Raw genomic sequence first — 22,313 nt, forward strand, 5'->3', positions numbered from 1 at the left:
AATATCATATGTGTGGAAGAGTTGCAGAGAGTGAGAAGCTCTCAGGGACTCAAAGCAACTCAAAAAATTAACAATGTTAGTGCAGCTCATCTAGTCAAGTGCCATCAAGATCCCATATAACTTTGTATTGTACACAGTGAGTTCCTTTGGCAGAGTGCATGCATAATAACATGGACGGTAGATGCACAGTCGAGAGGGCAAGTGTGAGGAGAGCAGTAGTGGTGGGGGTTGAGGGCAGGTGCTGTAGGGGAAATGGTGAGCGTTGGAGGGGAAATGCAGTACAAACTGAGGCCAGTGCTCACAGTTTTTGTAAATATTTAATGGAGCATTTCCACGCCCATATTTGGGCGGTGACCTCCCAAAAAATCTGCTATCACCTCTTGTTATTACTGTCTGGAAAGAATTGCACAGAAAATGGAACAAAAGCATCGATTTATTTGCGTCAGACTTGTTAACCATTTGTAACATCCAGAGAAGCGTTATGAGTGGCGAATTTTGTGTAAAACCTACATTTCTCTTGCTGCCATGTTAAAAGTTGCTTCTTTTACCAAAACACAGTGGAGTTCACACAACGTCACCTTATTAATACGTTGTGTAATCGCAGTTGCGAGAGATTTCTGAAAAAGCGATTTATCAAGCGAGGAAATGAGGACATGTAAGGCCAATAGCTTATGAAAAAATACATCCTTGGAACAAAAATAAAGGTCTAATGTCTTCACTTATATTATTCCAAAATCCATACAATTTGGTGTTTGATCAGTTATCGATGGCCCTTAAAAATTACATTCTTTCACTGAAAAAGTTTGCAGATAGATAATGAATGTTCACATGGTACCCTTATGGGAAAATACTCTCCTCTTTGCTTGGTATAATTACCAAAATCTCGTTTAGATATCTCAAACCGTTTTGAAGTATATGGGATGATATGGATATTTCATTGTCGCTTTATCACGATCGCAAATGAGTGAGTTGTATAAGATCAATTGCTCAAGAGTCAGGACAGGTACAGATCTCTACCCAAGTATAAAGAAAAAGTCAATACGTTAGATAAACTTTCCATTTTTCATTAAAAACTTTTTCGAATTTTGTGGATTTACTTACATCTACATCTACATTTATACTCCGCAAGCCACCGAACGGTGTGTGGCGGAGGGCACTTTAAGTGTCACTGTCATTACCTCCCTTCTCTGTTCCACTCGCGTATGGTTCGCGGGAAGAACGACTGTCTGAAAGCCTCCGTGCGCGCTCGAATCTCTCTAATTTTACATTCGTGATCTCCTCGGGAGGTCTAAGTAGCGGGAAGCAATATATTCGATACCTGATCCAGAAACGCACCCTCTCGAAACCTGGACAGCAAGCTACACCGCGATTCAGAGCGCCTCTCTTGCAGAGTCTGCCACTTGAGTTTGCTAAACATCTCCGTAACCAAATAACCCTGTGACGAAACGCGCCAATCTTCTTTGGATCTTCTCTATCTCCTCCGTCAACCCGACCTGGTACGGATCCCACACTGATGAGCAACACTCAAGTATAGGTCGAACGAGTGTTTTGTAAGCCATCTCCTTTGTTGATGGGCTACATTTTCTAAGGACTCTCCCAATGAATCTCAATCTGGTACCCGCCTTACCAACAATTAATTTTATATGATCATTCCACTTCAAATCGTTCCGCACGCATACTACCAGATATTTTACAGAAGTAACTGCTACCAGTTACATCATATAATCATACAATAAACGATCCTTCTTTCTATGTATTCGCAATACGTTACATTTGTCTATGTTAAGGGTCAGTTGCCGCTTCCTGCACCAAGTGCCTATCCGCTGCAGATTTCCTGCATTTCGCTACAATTTTCTAATGCTGCAACTTCTCTGTATACTAAAGCATCATCCGCGAGAAGCTGCATGGAACTTCCGACACTATCTACCAGGTCATTTATATATATTGTGCAAATATCACAGTAACGAAGTAACGATTAGTAACGAAATGATAGGCGCGTTATCATGAAGCTGACATATAAAGCTATAAGTGATGCAAAAATGAATTTATTTACTGGATAGTTTCTGGAAAACCGTTTGTGAAGGACTGCAGGACGGGCACCTTGATTTTACCATCCCAAACACCTGAAAGAGAGGAAACAGTGTAGGCCGCCACTTCCAAACAAACGAAGGAACTCGCCCAGCGCATCGGACGAAATTTGTCCACTGCGCACCAGCGACCGTTTTCTGCACGGAATTTGTCCTCTGTCGTTCCAGACGATCTTGGACTGCGGTCGAGAGCTGTCAGACGTGCTGGAGGAGCCTGCCTCCCGAGGGGAGGTGATGGAGATGCGCGAGGTGGGGGCCCGCTACACCACCGACATCATCGCATCCGTAGTCTTCGGCATCGAGGTCAACTGCCAGCGCAACCCAGACGCCGACTTCCGACAGTGGGGACGCAGGATCTTCGAAAGCAACACGATGCGGACGATCTACGAAGTCTTACGCACTATTAATCCCGAACTGGTGAAGCTGTTGCGGTGGTATGTAAAGTACACGTTCAGGTGCAGTCGATTTTCCTTGTGCTGTTTACAGGTACACAAAACAACAGTGTTACTGTGTCGAAAATCGATACTATGAGAGCGTGATTATGCAAAAATACGAGGTAATTCTTCCAATAAAGTAAAAAAAGCATCCAGCCACTGTTAAAGGTACTGGGTGATTATACACTACTAGCCATTAAAATTGCTACAACAAGAAGAAATGCAGATGATAAACGGGTATTCATTAGACAAATCTATTACACTAGAACTGACATCTTATTACAGTTTCACGCAATTTGCTGCATAGATCCTGAGAAATCGGTACCCAGAACAACCACCTCTGGCCGTAATAACGACCTTGATACGCCTGGGCATTGAGTCAAACAGAGCTTAGATGGCGTGTACAGGTACAGCGGTCCATGCAGCTTCAACACGATACCACAGTTCATCAAGAGTAGTCACTGGTGTATTGTGACGAGCCAGTTGCTCGGCCACCATTGAGCAGACGTTTTCAATTCAAATGTGGAGAATGTGCTGGCCAGGGCAGCAGTCGAGCATTTTGTGTATCCACAACGGCCCGTACTGGACCTGTAACATGCGGTCGTGCATTATCCTGGTGCTATGTAGGGTTTCGCAGGGATCGAATGAAGGGTAGAGCCACAGGTCGTAACACATCTGAAATGTAATGTCCACTGTTCAAAGTGCCGTCAATGCGAATAAGAGGTGACCGAGACGTGTAACCAATGGCACCCCATACGATCACGGCGGGTGATACGCCAGCATGGCGGTGACGAATACAGGCTTCAAATGTGCGTTCACCGCAATGTCGCCAAACACGGATGCGACCATCATGATGCTATAAACCAAACCTGGATTCGTCCGAAAAAAATGACGTTTTGCCATTCGTGCACCCAGGTTCGTCGTTGAGTACACCATCGCAGACACTCCTGTCTGTGATGTAGCGTCAAGGGTAACCGCAGCCATGGTCTCCGGGCTGATAGTCTATGCTGCTGCAAACGTCGTCGAACTGTTCGTGCAGACGGTTGTTGCCTTGCAAACGACCGCATCTGTTGACTCAGGGATCGAGACGTGGCTGCACGATCCGTTACAGCCATGCGGATAAGATGCATGTTTTCTTGACTGCTAGTGATACTAGGCCGTTGGGATCCACCACGGCGTACCGTATTACCCTCCTGAACCCACCGATTCCATATTCTGCTAACAGTCATTGGATCTCGACCAACACGAGCAGCAACGTCGCGATACGATACACCGCAATCGCGACAGGCTACAATCCGACCTTTATCAAAGTCGGAAATGTGATGGTACGCATTTCTCCTCCTTACACGAGGCATCACAACAGCGTTTCATCAGGCAACGCCGGTCAAGTGCTGTTTGTGTATGAGAAATCGGTTGGAAACTTTCCTCATGTCAGCATATTGTAGGTGTCGCCACCGGCGCCAACCTTGTGTGAATGCTCTGAAAAGCTAATCACTTGCATATGACAGCATCTTCTTCCTGTAGGTTAAATTTCCTCATGTCAGCACGTTGTAGGTGTCGCCACCGGCGTCAACCTTGTGTGAATGCTCTGAAAAGCTAATCACTTGCATATCACAGTATCTTCTTCCTGCTGGTTAAATTTCGCGTCTGTAGCACGTCATCTTCGTGGTCTAGCAATTCTAACAGCCAGTAGTGTAATTAAAATGTAGCTATTCACAGAGGTCTAGTGTCGGCTGTACTCATTGTATGGAAACGAATCTTGGTAGGTATTGTAATGCAGAACTGATTTACGCTGAAGAATATAGTTCCAATTTTGGCCAACAGATCCAAATATGGAGTTGTGGATGCAAAAAAGATGAATAGAAATTTTTCCATATATAATGGACTGGGAACAGGGTGCAGGCAGAAAAGGTCAAACACTGAGAAAGGCATAACGTTGTTATTTTGGTATTAACCGTCGCTTACACAATGTGCTCAATATTAGAACTGGAGACGTTGACTAGATGTCACATACATGAAATGACATGTTTCCAGCAGTTCTAGTGGAATCTGAGCAACGTGTTCTGAATACTGGATTCCAGATCGGGCGACCTTGCAGCTCATGCATCAAGGAAACTTCTGCGTATAACACGTTCGTGGAAGGTTGCATTAAGCAGATCTTTCACTGGTAGAACGACATGAGGTGTTGTCCCATCCCATGAAACCAATGATTTCCACACAGTTGGGCTCTTCCAAAGCAGGAATCGCATGCTGTACAAGGACGTCTCAATAACGTTCAGACGTCACGGTACACCTGCACTTCACTACGTAGTGTAAAATGTCCCTCGCCTCTCCATAGAATAATGCCCGGCTACATGTAATCATCTTCAACCCGTGCCAGAAACCGAAGAGCAAATTCAGAATGTTGCTCAGTATCATGATGTTTCAGTTGCTGAACCGTCTGATCTTTTGCGGGTACCAGTCCAAAATACATCACAAAACTTTCCGTACTGCTGACCGTGGGACAACCCAGCGCACGTACGGCATGGTGAGTTACAACAGCAGCAACTTGGTCACCAACTTCCACTGGGCTAGAACGACTTCCTCTTCCAAGTGTAACACGAGGGTCACCTGTGTTTTCAAATTTCAGTATCATTTTCCTTAAACCATTTAATGAAATCGGGGCTCCACACCTTTTGGTCGGCAATACTTTCTCAACCCAGCACCATGATTTCTGTCCGCCTTGATATGCCTGCACGCTAACTCAGCGTGTTCGGTCATAGGGTTGGCTGCCCTCTGTAATAAAAAAACTGAGCTAATGGATCAACAACGAACTGAAACGGGTGTCTTGCGAGGTCCCGCCCCGAGCAAATACAACGAACGAAAACGAACAAAATGAGATTTAATAAAAAAAAAGATATCTGTATGGTCAGCGTGACGGACTGCCGCCCTAAGGGGTCCGGGTTCGATTCCCGGCTGGGTCTAGGATTCTTTTCTCCTGAGGGACTGGGTTTTGTGTTGTCTTCATCATCGTTTCATCCCCATTCGGCGCGCAGGTCGCCCAATGTGGAGTCGAATGTAATAAGACCTGCACCAAGACGGCCGGAACTGCCCCGTAAGGGGCTGCTGTTAACAGAAAACAGTTTCACCAACAGATCACGGTATCTCTTACCAACAGCCATACTGTTCAGTCACGTTATGGCTTGTTAAATGACAGCGTAGGTGTCAAACCGTCATACAAACAACGTACAGTGCGAGACGTTGGCCAAAATCGGAACTAATTTTTCCGCATTAACGCATTACCATACCTACCAAGTTTCGCTGTCATATGATAATAATTACAACCCATACTGGATCTCCGAGAGTAGCTGCACTTTAATTACACTGGAGCGCGAAAGAAACTGATACAGGCATGCATTTTCCGATACAGAGATATGTAAATGGACAGAATACGGCGCTGCGGTCGGCAACGTCTATAAAAGACAACAAGTTAAATCAGTTACTGCTGCTACAATGGCAGGTTATGAAGATTTAATCGAGAGGACGGACGCATACGGGTATAGAGACAGCCTCATGAACCCATGGACCCTATATGTCAGCAGTGGACTGTTCAGAATGGTGGAGGCTCTGGAATGGTGTGAGGCGTATGCAGTTGGAGTGAAATGGTCCCCCTGATACGACTCCGATACGTGTTACGTACGTAAGTATGCTGTCTGATCACCTGCATCCATTCATGTCCATTGTGCATTCCGACGGACTTGGGCAATTCCAGTAGGACAATGCAACACCCTACACGTTCAGAATTGTTACAGAGTGGCTTCAGAACACTCTTTTGAGTGTAAACACTTCCGCTGCCCACCAGAATCCCCAGACGGGCTAAAATTAGCCCTCCACCCCAGTCCCCTGAGCGTGGGGCGGATAGCAACTTCTAAATTTCAAATCTGACCCCCTCCCCCCCCCCATTTTTTATTGCAGAATCAGATCTACAAAAAAAGTAGGTACATTTTATCTTAAACATTTGTTTTGATTCTTGGTAGTTGCCGCTGTAATTCAAGGAACTCCATGTTTTCATTTTTGCGCGGAAAATGGTTACGGAAAACTAAAAAAATACTTCGGTCAACCCGTGTGAAACTAATTTTTCTCTCTCAAACACCACCCTATGGGAAGAATTTTAGTTTTAGCGAATCAAAATTTACGAAGTAAGTAAGTATTTTTTATTTATCCGTAACCATTTCCACGCAAAAATGAGAACGTGGATTTTCTTGAATTACAGCGCCAACTACCAACAATCAAAACTAAGACAAAATGTACGTATTTTTTGTGTAGAATCTGATTCTGCAATAAAGAATAGGGGCTCCGATTCGAAATTTTAAAGTTGACTCACAGGGGTCAGGGGTGCCGGGCTAATTTTAGCACCAGCAGATGTCCCCGTCGAAAATAATCAACTTTGGATTCTACAAATTTTTCTCCGTGAAGCTTATTTTCCGATTTTTTCTGGTTTGTCAACTTAAAATTTTCTCCCTGTATAGTGCCATTAAATAACAAAGTAGGTTTGTCGCAATTCGGCAGTTATAAACATTGGAAATCACTTGCGGACGCTACGACTTCATGAAAATGGCATTTCGATACACGAATATGTAATCGTTCTGGATAGGCACTCCAAGACAAAAAAAATGTAAACTAGTCACAAATTGATATTCAAACAGGTATCGACAAAAAATGCAAAACCGTAAATTTTGGTGGCCAGCGGAAGAATGCGTGACGCTGCAGTGCAATTTCACCGCGCACCTGGCACGGATAATAAGCAGGGGACACGTCGATACCGGGGCATAATTCCTCTGCGAATTTCGTTCCGTATGCTCAGTTGGACAGTGAAGACTATGCCTCGCGTGAATGATATACGCAGTTGTTAGCATTTGAGGAAGGACGCATAATTGGACTGGAAGATGCCAGTTGGAGAAACCGATGGCTCGCTCGATGTTTGAATAGAACCGACGCCACTATTCGACGATGTTGGCAAGAATGGGTGAACTATGGCCGAATAGATGACAGAACATGACTTAAGATCAGTCATCAGAGAGCTCTCCAACTAGCGGATCCGTCATTATCATTAATCTGTGATCACAAAGACCACTAATAGATGGCTCGTAGAAAGGAGGCTGAGCTCACGGCCCCCTGTACACCGACAAGTCCCTTTGCAGTGGCTTCGAGCTCATTGACTGGAGTGGTCTTCTCTGATGAATTCCTCTTCGAGCTGAGCCGCGATGACCAGCAGAGATATGTCTGGAGACTCCCCGAGCAGCGGTGGGATACCAACCTACTGTCGCCCGCCATACGGTGCGATAACCACGAGTGATGTACTGGTGTTCCATTTCGTTTAATTGCACGACCCCTTCGCATCTCATCCACGGGATCCTTACTGCAAAGCGGTACGACGACGATATTCTACGCCCCGTTCTGTTACCCTTCATGATAAGACATCCTGGACTTACATTTGAGCGAGATAACGCCTGTCCGAATCGGCAAGAATTTCTACTGTTTGTCTTTGTTCTTGTCAAACCTTACCTTGGCCAGCAATGGCGCCGCATCTCTCCCCAACTGAAAACGTTTGGAGCATTATCGGCAGGGCCCTTCAACCAGCTCGGGATTTTGACGATGTAACGGGACAGTTGGACTGAATTTGGCACTATGTCCCTCAGGGAGACAGCCAACAACTCCATTAATCTACGCCATGCCGAACAACTACTTGTATAAGGGCCAGAGGGCGGACCAACGCACTATTGACTTGATCAGTTTGTGAAGCTCTTTCTCTCGAATATTCATGTAAATTTTCTGGAATTCTAATCACCTGTTTGCCTACACATGTACGTCATTATATCATACGTACATCTACATCTTCATCTATTTGATTACTCTGCTATTCACAATAAAGGGCCTGGCAGAGGGTTCAATGAACCACCTTCATGCTGCCTCTCTACCGTTCCACTCTCGAACGCACGCGGGAAAAAAGAGCACTTAAATTTTTATACGCGAGCCCTAATTTCTCTTATTTTATCGTGATGATAATTTCTCCCTCTGTAGGTGGGTGCCAACATAATGTTTATTAATCGGAGGAGAAAACTGGTGATTGAAATTTCATGAGAAGATCCCGTCGCAACGAAATACGCCTTTGTCTTAATGATTGCCACTCCAATTGATGTATCATGTCTGCGACACTATCTCCCCTATTTCGCGATAATACAAAACGAACAGTGCGACTGCTACGGTCGCAGGTTCGAATCCTGCCTCGGGCATGGATGTGTGTGATGTCCTTAGGTTGGTTAGGTTTAAGTAGTTCTGAGTTCTAGGGGACTAATGACCACAGCAGTTGAGTCCCATAGCGCAAAAAAAAAAAAAAAAAATACAAAACGAGCTGCCCTTCTTTGTACTTTTTCGACGTCACCCGTCAGTCCCTCCTGATGCGGATCCCACACCGCACAGCAATACTCCAGAGTAGGACGGACAAGCGTGGTGTAAGCAGTCTCTTTAGTAGACCAGTTGCACCTTCTAATTGTTCTGCCAATGAATAGCCGTCTTTGGTTTGCTTTACCCACATTATTACCTATGTGATCTTTCCAATTTAGATTATCTGTAATTTTAATCCCTAAGTATATAGTTGAATTTACAGCCTTCAGATTTGTGTGACTTATCGCGTAATCGAAATTTAGCCGATTTCTTTTTGTACTCACTTGAATAACTTCACACTTTTCTTTATTCAAGGTCAATTGGCACTTTTCGCACCATATAGATGTCTTATCTAAATCATTTTGCAAGTCGTTGTGATCATCTGATGACTTTACAAGACGGTAAATGACAGCATCACCTGCAAACAATCTAAGACGGCCACTCAGATTGTCTCCTATGTCGTTAATATAGATCAGGAACAACAGAGGGCCTATAACACTTCCTTGGGGAACGCCGGATATTACTTATGTTTTATTCGATGACTTTCCGTCTATTACTACGAACTGTGACCTTCCTGACAGGAAATCACGAATCCAGTCGTAGAACTGAGGCGATGCTCCGCAGGCACGCAGTTTGGCTAGAAGACGCTATACCATTCGTATAATTTCTTCGTGGTACGTTCTTTCTTTTTTTTTCTGTTTTTGCTTCAGAGTGTGTTCTGAGTAGCCTGTCTCACCTTTATTCCGACCTACACTGATGTGTCTAAGCACGCCTCGACAAAATTGGCTACTATATGGATGGCCCCGTTCACTTGATGAAGTCAGGATCATTTTAGCAACGCAAATGAGTCCAGTGAGATATATCGTTGAACCATAGCGTACTAAGAAACTGCTGGAAGCTGAGTAAATGGATTGAAATTCGTGTCTTGCCCGGGACTCGAACCCAGGTCTCCTTGCTTACTAGATTGAAATACTGACCATTACACCTCTGCAGCACTATGGTCAACACTGCTGCACGAACTACCCAAGTCAAATGCCCTCCCCAACACAAACCTAAATTCATATCTCCAGCTTATTTTCCCCGTAAATTGTCACTATTTCCAAGACTCTCTGGCACTGAAATAGAACCCAGCATTTGACGTAATGCCGAAGTTCTGTACAACAGGTGATCGTCGAGATCTTATAATGAAATAGACCCCGAGGCATTTAAGCCTCATCTTTATGTACGCTAATGCTGGAAGCTGCATGGTGTAATAGTCAGCTTTCCTGCCTAATAAGCGAGGAGGCCCACGTTTCTTTCCCGGCTGTTACACAAATTTTAATTAATTTCTTCAGCTTCCAGCATTATCGCAGATAAAAACACTCCATCTTCAGGCCACAAGTGGCACATCGGGGTCATCCGACCGCCGTGTCATCCTCGGTGGAGGATGCGGATAGGAGGGGCGTGTGGTCAGCACACCGCTCTCCCGGTCGTTAAGATGGTTTTCTGTGACCGTAGCCGCTACTATTCGGTCGAGTACCTCCTCAATTGGCATCACGAGCTAAGTGCAGCCCGAAAAATGGCAACAGCGCATGGCGGCCCGGATGGTCACCCATCCAAGTGCCGGCCACGCCAGACGCGCTTAACTTCGGTGATCTGCGGCAAGGCCGTTTCCCATCATAGAAAAAGATGTGACCTAAATATCTCGAGGAAAAGTTAGTACGAGGGTCGCTCCAAAAGAAATGCACACTATTTTTTTAAATACATCTTTTAAGTTTTACAGTGTGTATATACACCCTTTAGGAACAATATTTTCATTTCTCCACATAATTTCCATCCCTCGCAACTGCCTTACGCCATCTTGGAACCAGCGCCTGTATACCCGCACGGTAAATTTCTGAACCAACCCTTTGGAGCCACTGTTTGGCAGCGTGCACAAGGAGTCATCATCTTCAAACCTCGTTCCACGAAGAGAGTCTTTCAGTTTCCCAAAGAGATGATAGTGACATGGAGCCAGGTCAGGACTGTAAGGCAGGTGTTTCAGTGTTGTCCATCCAAGTTTTGTGATCGCGTCTATGGTTTTTTGGTTGTCGTATGGCCATGCATTGTCGTACAACACTTTCAGTATTCTGCAAACACTTCCTTCCCTATCCCAATGTAGCGTGACAATTCGTTCACTGTGATGCGTCTGTCAGCAGTCACCAATTCGTCAACTCTCTGCACATTGTCTGGAGTGTGTGCAGTACGAGACCTGCCGCTACGAGGACAATCCTCAATATTTCCGTGCCCGCCTTCATCACGTAACTTGCTTGCCCACCGACTAACTGTACCGCGATCTACAGCAGCATCACCTTTTTCAACTTCTTGTGGATGTTTCCCACTGTCTCGTGTTCACAGCACAGGAATTCTATGACAGCACCTTGCTCCTGACGAGCGTCAAGTGTAGCAGCCATCTTGAAGACGTGCTGTGACGGTGCCACTCACGGGAAAATGTTGAACTAAGTTTGAAAACAAGCCGGAAGGATGTATCTACACACTGTAAAACCTTCACAAATGCAGAATGAAAACTGTAGTTTTACAAAAATAGTGTGCTTTTCTTTTGGAGTGACCCTCGTACTAAGCACTTACGTAAGTACAGTCGCTTCGACGAATGTAAGGGATTTTCCAAGATTCCTCAAATAAAGAATTACAGAAAATTATTTACAACTTGCTGCCATTGGAAATAACAGCGTAGTGGCAGAAAAATTTCAACTTGTTACATCTCTTGTTGTTTGTTTATGTTTCAGTATAACTTATACAATTTACGATGAAAAGAGACTTCTTGACACACAAAAAATCAAAGCATTGCTTATTCGTCGTTTTCTGCTTTTTTTTGCTTACCTTCCTAGTACACACTAACGTAAATGGTAAGATGTAACAAGTATTTGTTTACTTTTCGTACAGGGTATTCAGAGGTGAAAGTGAAGTCTCGAAGTACTTCCGCAAGATGGTGAGCGACACAGTGGCGTACAGGGAGGAGAACAACGTGGTGCGGAACGACTTCATGCACCTGCTGATCCAGCTGAAGAACAAGGGCTGCGTGGACAGCGACAAGCAGAGGGAGCGGAGGGAGGTGGAAGAGGAAGACACGTGGAGTGAGTTTTCCAGGCTGCTGTCTTTAATGTCAATACTGAACCCTTAGTCTGTATGGATGTAATATAAGAAAAAAGGAAAAAAACACAGTTTAACGTCTAGACGACGAAGTGGTGACTGGAGACGGTGGATGTAAGGTAAAATCAGCACAGAAGTAACATAGAGAATCTGTTCAACACAACAATTTTCAACTGAAATACTTCACGTCTGGAGTAGTCAGGTTCAATATCGTGAACGCACACCTAACACGTTTAACAGTATCTTAGCCACCGAAAACAGGCTGAATTCTGATGAGGGTTGACGTGCATGAATCCTTAATGTTGGTCCACGTCGTTTTTATTGCATTCCTTGTGAAGAAAGAACTCGTTTGATACTGGAGGATGGTAAAAGGCTCCAACATTTTTTTTTCTTCGAATACACACACTGGTGGTTAAATATCCAGATCAGGTGAACAGGAAGGCTTCTTATCTCATCCTTGTCCTCTTCAAATTATCCTAGAATTTCAGAGATGTAAATGGGGCCATTCTCTTATGGTAACTGTAGTTTCCTGTCGGTAATACAGATTTCTCCAGTGAACTGGTATAATAACGTAGCAAACTTTTGCCCTCGGGATGATGATGTTTGGTTTGTGGGGCGCTCAACTGCGCTTTTATCAGCGCCCGTATAAATTGCTAAACTTTGCTCAGTCCAATCTCACCACTTTCATGAATGATGATGAAATGATGAGGACAACACAAACACCCAGTCATCTCGAGGCAGGTGAAAATCCCTGACCCCGCCAGGAATCGAACCCCGGACCCCGTGCTCGGGAAACGAGAACGCGACCGCTAGACCACGAGCTGCGAACTTACGCCCTGTTGATAAATGTCATGTGCTGAGTTTACGGCTCATTTTCACGTGAGACCAGGAGAATAAAACATGAATCAACCCTATGGACTATCGGAAAGTTTTCTATAACACTGAAATAATTTACATTAACGTTCAACCGCCGTCATAAGAATTTGTTGATGTGGATTGCTACCTATTCAATGTAAGATAACGGGAAATATGCAAAGACTATACCGAGTGTTAAAAAGAAGTGCTTTGGCTGCTGTAATAATAGTGGGAGTGACAATAGTTTGACCACTGGAAAATCGCTGAGGCAATAGCAGCACGGCTGGTGAATGTGCGGCCACGGAGAGTGTCTTTCATTGTTGGAAAAGGCCAAAAGTCACTAGGAGCCAAGTTAGGTGAGTAAGGTGAGTATGGAGCATGAGGAATAACTTCAAAGTTGTAATCACGAAGAAACTGTTGCGTAACGTTAGCTCGATGTGCGGGTGCGTTGTCTTTGTGAAGCAGCCCTTCCCGGACCTTTTTGTTGCAGTGCAGGAAGGAATTTGTTCTTCAAAACATTTTCGTAGGATGCACTTGTTACCGTAGTGCCCTTTGGAACGCAATGGGTAAGGATTATGCCCTCGCTGTCCCAGAACATGGACACCACCATTTTTCAGCAATGGCGGTTACCCGAAATTTTTTTGGTGGCAGTGAATCTGTGTGCTTACATTGAGCTGACGGGCGCTTTGTTTCTGGATTGAAAAATGGCATTCACGTCTCATCCATTGTCACAACCGACGAAAGGAAAGTCCCATTCGTGCTGTCGTTGCACGTCAACATTGCTTGGCAACATGCCACACGAGCAGCCGTGTGGTCGTCCGTCAGCATTCGTGGCACCCATCTGGATGACACTTTTCGCATTTTCAGGCTGTCAAGCAGGATTGTGTGCACAGAACCCACAGAAATGCCAACTCTGGAGGCGATCTGTTCAACAGTGATTCGGCGATCCCACAAAACAATTCTCTCCACTTTCTCGATCATGTCGTCAGATCGGCTTGTGCGAGCCCGAGGTTGTTTCGGTTTGTTGTCACACGATGTTCTGCCTTCATTAAACTGTCGCAAACACGAACGCACTTTCCACACATACATAACTCCATTACCACATGTCTCCTTCAACTGTCGATAAATTTCAATTGGTTTCACACCGTGCAAATTCAGAAAACGAATGATTGCACGCTGTTCAAGTAAGGAAAACGTTGCCATTTTAAGTATTTAAAACAGTTCTCATTCTCGCCGCTGGCGGTAAAATTCCATCTGCCATATGGTGCTGCCATCTCTGGGACATATTGACAATGAACGCGGCCTCATTTCAAAACAATGCACATGTTTCTATCTCTTTCCAGTCCGGAGAAAAAAAATCAGAGGCCGTAGAACTTGAATGCACCTTGTAATACCTAGTAGCATGTCCTATTGCATTGATGAATGTCTCTATTCGTCGTGGCATACTATCCACAAGTTCATCAAGGCACTGTTAGTCCAGATGTGAGCGTGGCGTTGATCTGCTATTCTGTTATTCTGCGCAGCGGATTAATCTGAGATGTACCCTTTACCCTGTGGCTCCTGCAAGATGCAATTTCCACCCCCACACTACTACAGAAGTAAGACGGACCCTTTAACGTTCTAAAGAGAAATGCCCGAAAAACTTTCAGCAATAAATATTTTCTGGAGTCGTCCACTGTAAAGAAATGACACAAAAATTCACAAATTTTCTTACGTAACCAGTGGGATACTTGGGTACTGGAGTAGTGCTAGTTAGTGTAAGAAAACCATGACCCTAACGAAAATTATTACTTATTTTGAAAAAATTCTGTGAAATCACAGTGGCACATTTAGTTATGAATTGAACAAGTTATATCCTGGTTCTTCTCGGATTGTGAAGTTACTTCTCAAGGATAGGATTCGCTAATGGAATTTCTATACAAAGTTTAAGATTGTTATTGACTTGGCAGAATGGTTGAGAGGTGCGCCTACTCAACTTGAATAATTATCCTTTAGAATGTTGCTAGGTATGGTCGAGGCTGCCTCATGTGAAATGCAGTGAGGTGTACTGTTGTGGAGGAAATATGAGGCTCACAATAGCTGTAGTGCACAATACCGTAAGCTGCGGTGACTGCTGTCTGCGCCACTCGCTGCTGACAAATAAGATAACTCGCGTGCTATATGGATTGACCTTCACCAATCAAACTCTCCCTACACCTTGATGAAGTCAAGGATTGCTATTCGCCCCTGCCTAATTATTGGCGTGGTACACCAGTCAGATATCCAGTCCACCGCATTCCACTCAAATTCGCTCGCAGGCGTTTAACTATAACTCTGTCCATTCACACCACACAATATGTGTGCAGGCCAACACAGTGAACAACGCTTAATTGCAAGGACTCAATATACAGAGTCGCACTTCGATTCGCTCTCGACAGAGGTGTTCTCCCAGTGAAGTACTGAGGAGAGACTTGTTCCTCGCTCCAAGAGTGACAACGGAACGGCGCCTCTCCACGCCAGACGTGAAGGGGTATGTATTTCAGTCTTTTCCAATACTCCTTCAGCTCAAGGCATCAGAAATATTGTTGCCAATCAGCATTGCTCTTCTAAAATGGGAGAATGACGTTTCGTTTAAGGCGACCAATCCGGAAATCTGTAGTATCGACGTTTAGTGTTTGCTCTCTCCCTGTGAAAATCTCTGAAACTGCGTGGATTATGTAAAGAATGTGTAGGTTGGACGCTCCTACACAATGTAGCGGAATTTGCTTTTATGCTGAACATGGAGTCGTTCTCACTTTCACTCGGGCACATGCTGTCTGCTCCATGGGCAGCCGAGGTTGACTCGTGCTCTGAAGGGACCAGCCTCCCAGTGTGTGGTCTGCCTTTCTCGAACTAACAGCTCCTGTGACCGTCGTGTCTGGAATGTATGTGTGTACGCCAGCCTTGAGTATTTGAACCCTGGTGCGCACTTGTTATTTGCATATCATTTACATGAATTCATACAACAATGACTTTATCTTATCGAGTTCAGGTTAAAATGAAGCATCTTGATGTGCGGAATATGATTGTGAAGGCGGATTATGTAAGCAATGACGGTCAGAGGACCATGACATCTTACACAGATTGTCCCAGTCTTCATCGGCGGTTCGGCGTAAATCCCTCAGAGTGGTTGGTGGGTCACATCGTCCATGAACAGCCCTTTTCAATCTATCCCAGGCATATTCGGTAGGGTTCATGCCTGGAGAATATGCTGGTCACTCTAGTCGAGCGATGTCGTTATCCTGAAGGAAGTCATTCACAAAGTGTGCATGATGGGGGCGCGAATTGTTGTCCATGAAGAGGAATTACTCGCCAATATGCTGCCGATATGGTTGCACTATCGGTCGGAGGATGGCATTCACATATCATACAGCCATTACGGCTCCTTCCAAGGCCACCAGCGGCGTACGTCGGCCCTACATAATACCACCCCAAAACAGCAGAAAACCTCCACCTTGCTGCACTCGCTGGACAGTGTGTCTAAGGCCTTCAGCCTGACCAGATTGCCTCCAGACATGTCTCCGACAATTGTCTGGTTGAAGGCATATGCGATACTCATCGGCGAAGAGAACGTGACACCAATCCTGAGCGGTTCATTCGGCATGTTGTTAGGCCCATCTGTACCACGCTGCATGGTGTCGTGGTTGCAAATATGGACTTCAGAAGTGAAGTTGTGCATCATGCAGCCTATTGAGTAACACGACGTCCTGTGGCTGAACGAAAAGCATTATTCAATATGGTGATGTTGCTGTCAGGGTTCCTCCGAGCCATAATCCGTAGGTAGTGGTCATCCACAGCAGTAGTAGCCCTTGGGCGGCGTGAACGAGGCATGAAATCGACAGTTCCTGTCTTCTGTATCTCCTCCATGTCCACTTTGGTTAACTCCGAGGCACCTGGACACTTCCCTTGTTGAGATCCCTTCGTGGTACAAAGTAACAATGCGGATGCGATCTAACCGCGGCATTGACCATCTAGCCATGGTTGAACTACAGACAACACGAGCCGTGTACCTCCTCCCGGGTGGAATGACTGGAACTGATCGGCTGTCGGACCCGCTCTGTCTAAAAGCAACTGCTAATGCCAGGTTGTTGACATATTTGGCAGGTTTAGTGACATCTCTGAGCAGTTAAAGCGACTGTGTCATACAATATCCACAGTCAACGATTGTCGTCAAGAATTGTGGAAACCGGGGTGATGCAAAACTTCTTTTGATGTGAGTGCTGGGAGTTTATTTCGCGTGATTCGGCCAACAATGCTGTTCCGTGAAACAGTTCAGAAAGTGCGGTACTTTTTAACTTTGTGGAGTTAGTCGTTTTGGTGACTGATGACCACACTTACTTGTTCGATTTGCAGGGTGAACTTCGCAAGTTTCCAATATCGCTTTTTGATGATCTTCGCTTGACCATTGAGATCGGAATTAAATATAATTGTTCTCTACCTTTGGGACCATCACTATCTTTTGGAAGTTTTTCCCACTCGAATGCTAGACACGGGAAATAAATAGTATCTTTTATAAGCGTGCATTTTAATTTAATAGTTAGATGCGTCCCTTATCTAAAATCTGCTGTCGTGAGGTGGTGTATTTCCTGCGTGACTTAACTTTTAAGGTTGGTCATATCTCTGATAAATTTAGATTTAATAAGACGTTATCCATTGAGCAACTTGTTTCACTACCTTTTAAAATCCTCAAATGGTTCAAATGGCTCTGAGCACTATGGGACTTAACAGCTGAGGTCATCAGTTCCCTAGAACTTAGAACTACTTAAACCTAACTAACCTAAGGACATCACACATATCCACGCACGAGTCAGGATTCGAACCTGCGACCATAGCGGACGCACGGTTCCAGACTGAAGCGCCCAGAACCGCTCGATCACTCCGTTTTCCGATCATGGGACTATAATCTTGCATCTGAGGGGTATGTAATACACTACAACCACAACCACCCTAGCTCACAAAATGGTACCTGCATACTAGCAGAAGTGCATTCGTTTGCTCTTTAATCTGATGCAGTGTACTCCTCTGTAAGTCCCATAGTTTGTGTTCATCCTGATAGCGCCGGCACGGTACCTCAGCGTGTTCAGTCAGAGGGGTAGCTGACCTGTGTAAAAAAAAAAAAAAAAAAAAAAAAAACTGTGTTAATGGATCAACGACGAACTGAAACGGGTGTCTTGCGACATTCGCCCCGAGAAGATGCAACGAACGAAAGAGAAGATAATGAGATTACCAAAAAAATACCTGAATGGTCAGCGTCAGGATGGATTTCCGTCTATGGGCCCGGGTCCGGTTCCCAGTTAGGTTGGAGATTTTTTTCAGCTCAAGGGCTGGGTGTTGTGTTGTCTTCATCATCACGTCATCCCCATCTGGCGCGCAGGTCGCCCAATGTGGCGTCGAATGTAATAAGATCCGCACCAAGGCGGCCGTACCTGCCCCCACAAGGGGCCTCCCGGCCAATGACGCCAAACACTCATTTCCATTTACCTTAGTTTGCGCGTGGTCGGTGGGATTGACGTCACTTCCATTCTGTTCGAATTTGACTGGAGCACATGGCTCGGCCGGCCGCTCCGCCAGTCACCCACACCGCCTTTGAGTGCCGGTGACACACCCGCCAACCCTGGCTGGAAACGTGCATGTCCAGGCTCCGTGACACATGGCGTGCAAAACAAACACCGCTTGCGACCAAAGTCAATGACGCACACTCGAATAGAATACGTTATGTCACAGGCGGATAAAGTCCAAATGCCAAAGCATAGCTTAATGGTCCAAATGCCGTCAAAAAATTAGCTAGCACAGCACAGCTATTAACTTGTGTATGACCTGAAACGTCCTGGCAGATTAAAACTCGAACTCGAGCCCTTTGCCTTTCGCAGGCAACTGCTGTACCATCTGAGCTACCCCAGCATGACTCAGAACCCTTCTCTTCCTTTACTTCCAAACTTCACAGAAGTTCTCCTTTCTTCCAGGAGTTCCGATCGAACAGCTACCACTGCAAAGAAAAGAGGGCTTGTGAGTCAAGACGGATCTACACGAACTATAGTGAACCAATTTCTAGCAGTAATTGCCCGTATTCCAGTCATGCCACTGCATCGAATCCACAGCTCGAGTGGTGCCTTGAGAGGATCACTTGGAAGATTAAGTTGTGCGCCATGGTCTCCAGTAACGGATGTAAATCTTCCTGCTTGCAAGTGATGTTCATTTGTGTACACAAAATACACCTGGTGTACACTGTCTTGTAGAGTACATTTGACCAAGACACACTGGATCCACTGCAGGCCTTATGGTCTGGGGTGCAATAAGTTACAACTGTCATCCACCTTTGGTGATTGTGGAGGGGACACTAACCAGAGCTCGGTATGTGCAGAATATTGGACCTATTCTGTGGCCATCCTTGCAGCAGGAATGTGATGTGCAGTTCCAGCAGGATAATGCTCACTCACACTCTGTCTGTGGAACTCAACCTGGCCAGCATCATTCCAATCGAGCAAGTGTGGAATATGATGGTACGAGAAGTGACTCGTGCAACTCATCAGCGAGCAACTCTTACAGAACTACACTCATGGAAATGGAAAAAAGAACACATTGACACCGGTGTGTCAGACCCACCATACTTCCTCCGGACACTGCGAGAGGGCTGTACAAGCAATGATCACACGCACGGCACAGCGGACACACCAGGAACCGCGGTGTTGGCCGTCGAATGGCGCTAGCTGCGCAGCATTTGTGCACCGCCGCCGTCAGTGTCAGCCAGTTGGCCGTGGCATACGGAGCTCCATCGCAGTCTTTAACACTGGTAGCATGCCGCGACAGCGTGGACGTGAACCGTATGTGCAGTTGACGGACTTTGAGCGAGGGCGTATAGTGGGCATGCGGGAGGCCGGGTGGACGAACCGCCGAATTCCTCAACACGTGGGGCGTGAGGTCTCCACAGTACTTCGATGTTGTCGCCAGTGGTCGGCGGAAGGTGCACGTGCCCGTCGACCTGGGACCGGACCGCAGCGACGCACGGATGCACGCCAAGACCGTTGGATCCTACGCAGTGCCGTAGGGGACTGCACCGCAACTTCCCTGCAAATTAGGGACACTGTTGCTCCTGGGGTATCGGCGAGGACCATTCGCAACCGTCTCCATGAAGCTGGGCTACGGTCCCGCATACCGTTAGGCCGTCTTCCGCTCACGCCCCAACATCGTGCAGCCCGCCTCCAGTAGTGTCGCGACAGGCGTGAATGGAGGGACGAATGGAGACGTGTCGTCTTCAGCGATGAGAGTCGCTTCTGCCTTGGTGCCAATGATGGTCGTATGCGTGTTTGGGGCCGTGCAGGTGAGCGCCACAATCAGGACTGCATACGACTGAGGCACACAGGGCCTACACCCAGCATCATGGTGTGGGGAGCGATCTCCTACACTGGCCGTACACCTCTGGTGATCGTCGAGGGGACACTGAATAGTGCACGGTGCATCCAAACCGTCATCGAACCCATCGTTCTACCATTCCTAGACCGGCAAGGGAACTTGCTGTTCCAACAGGACAATGCACGTCCGCATGTATCCCGTGCCACCCAACGTGCTCTAGAAGGTGTAAGTCAACTACCCTGGCCAGCAAGATCTCCAGATCTGTCCCCCAGTTAGTGACTGAATGAAGCGTCGTCTCACGCGGTCTGCAAGTCCAGCACGAACGCTGGTCCAACTGAGGCGCCAGGTGGTAATGGCATGGCAAGCCGTTCCACAGGACTACATCCAGCATCTCTACGATCGTCTCCATGGGAGAATAGCAGCGTGCATTGCTGCGAAAGGTGGATATACACTGTACTAGTACCGACATTGTGCATGCTCTGTTGCCTGTGTCTATGTGCCTGTGGTTCTGTCAGTGTGATCATGTGATGTATCTGACCCCAGGAATGTGTCAATAAAGTTTCCCCTTCCTGCGACAATGAATTCACGGTGTTCTTATTTCAATTTCCAGGAGTGTATGTGAACAGGTTCAGCAGACTGGGCATAACGTATCCCAGGACAGTATTCGCCATCTGTACGATGGACTCGATGCCAGCGACAGTGTGTGCTTGCCGCCTGTGGTGGCTACACCACGTACAAAGGGTACTAGGAAAGTTTTGCAACACAGCTTTATTTATTTAATTTTTTCGAAGTAATTTCCGCCACATTGTATACACCTCTCCATTCTCCGAAACCAGCCCATAAGCCAGTTCTCCCAAGTTTCTGTAGGGAGTATCGCACACTCGTTCCCCAAGCTCTCAATAGGTCCTCATCACTTGAAAGCTGCTCTCCTTTCATTTTCATTTCCATATGCGGGAACAGTCCAAAGTCACAAGGAGCAAAGTCTGGACTATAAGAAGGGTGCTCAAGAAGTTCGGTGCAAGCTTTGGTGCAGAGAGCTGGACCGTTGTCATGACGGAAGAACCAAGTCCTTATTCTTGACTTCGGTCGTAAGCTCTTCAAAGAATGGATGGCTTTCGGCAGGCACTATTCAGTGTACCACTTAGCTGTGACTGTCTTCTGTTTATCCAAAACAACACGCTCTACTATTCCACTCGACTTGAAAAAAAAAAGTAAGAAAAAAAAACCAGTTATCATTTTCTTCTTTTCTGATCGGGATTTTCTGAGAGCCAGGCGTGTGTCATCATGTTCAAAGACCCAAACTTTGTATTGAATCTTAGCCGGCACGTCATAATAGCAGAGTTGACTCTCGTCACTGCCACGATGTTATTCACATACTGAGATTGTCCCTTAGGAAACTTCTTTAACACCTCCTGGCACGAGGTCACACGCTGTGTCATCTGCTCTTCCTTCGGTCTATGCGGCATCCACAGACAAACAAGTTTCTTTATTTGCAAGTGTTCATGCAGAATCGAACGAATTCTGGTGCACTTAGCACTAAGGTATTCTCTATCTGCTTATAGGTCAGTCGCCTGCCTTCTTCTAGCATTGCCTCAGAGCATGAATGTTTCCCTCCGTAACTGATGATCGTGGCCGTCCTGTTCTCTCTGCGTCCTCCAGAGTGAAATTTCCTCTCTGGAAATCTCTGTACCACCTGAATATAGTTGTACGGTACGGACACACATCACTGAGTCCAATAGTTATTTCTTGAAAGCAGTGGTCTATGTTTAAACCAAGCGCCAAGGTGTACCGCAAAACTGTCCGAATCTCTCTTCGTGACCACGATGCCATAGCTAGCGCTTCTAACTAATCCTGCTAGTGAACGACTGCGCCAACAGACTTGGCGCAGCACCTACAATCCAAGTATGAAGTACAGGGTGTCCCAGAAATATGGACCCGATTTTTAAAAAAAAGTTCAAATGTGTGTGAAATCTTATGGGACTTAACTGCTAAGGTCATCAGACCTTAAGCTTACACA

General features: G+C 45.9%; 1 protein-coding gene across 1 annotated transcript in view; it reads left to right on the plus strand.

Moving 5' to 3' along the window:
* The window catches only part of LOC126273269 (cytochrome P450 6k1-like), a 67,891-nt gene that overhangs the window by 26,153 nt on the left and 19,425 nt on the right, over positions 1-22,313 (plus strand). Inside the window, exons 3-5 of the mRNA XM_049976813.1 lie at positions 2,256-2,518; positions 11,867-12,035; positions 16,137-16,160. Of these exons, the coding sequence (XP_049832770.1) occupies positions 2,256-2,518; positions 11,867-12,035; positions 16,137-16,160 (456 nt within the window). The remainder of the gene's footprint in view (positions 1-2,255; positions 2,519-11,866; positions 12,036-16,136; positions 16,161-22,313) is intronic.

Source organism: Schistocerca gregaria, chromosome 5 (genome assembly GCF_023897955.1).
Source record: "Schistocerca gregaria isolate iqSchGreg1 chromosome 5, iqSchGreg1.2, whole genome shotgun sequence".
Classification (NCBI taxonomy): domain Eukaryota; kingdom Metazoa; phylum Arthropoda; class Insecta; order Orthoptera; family Acrididae; genus Schistocerca; species Schistocerca gregaria.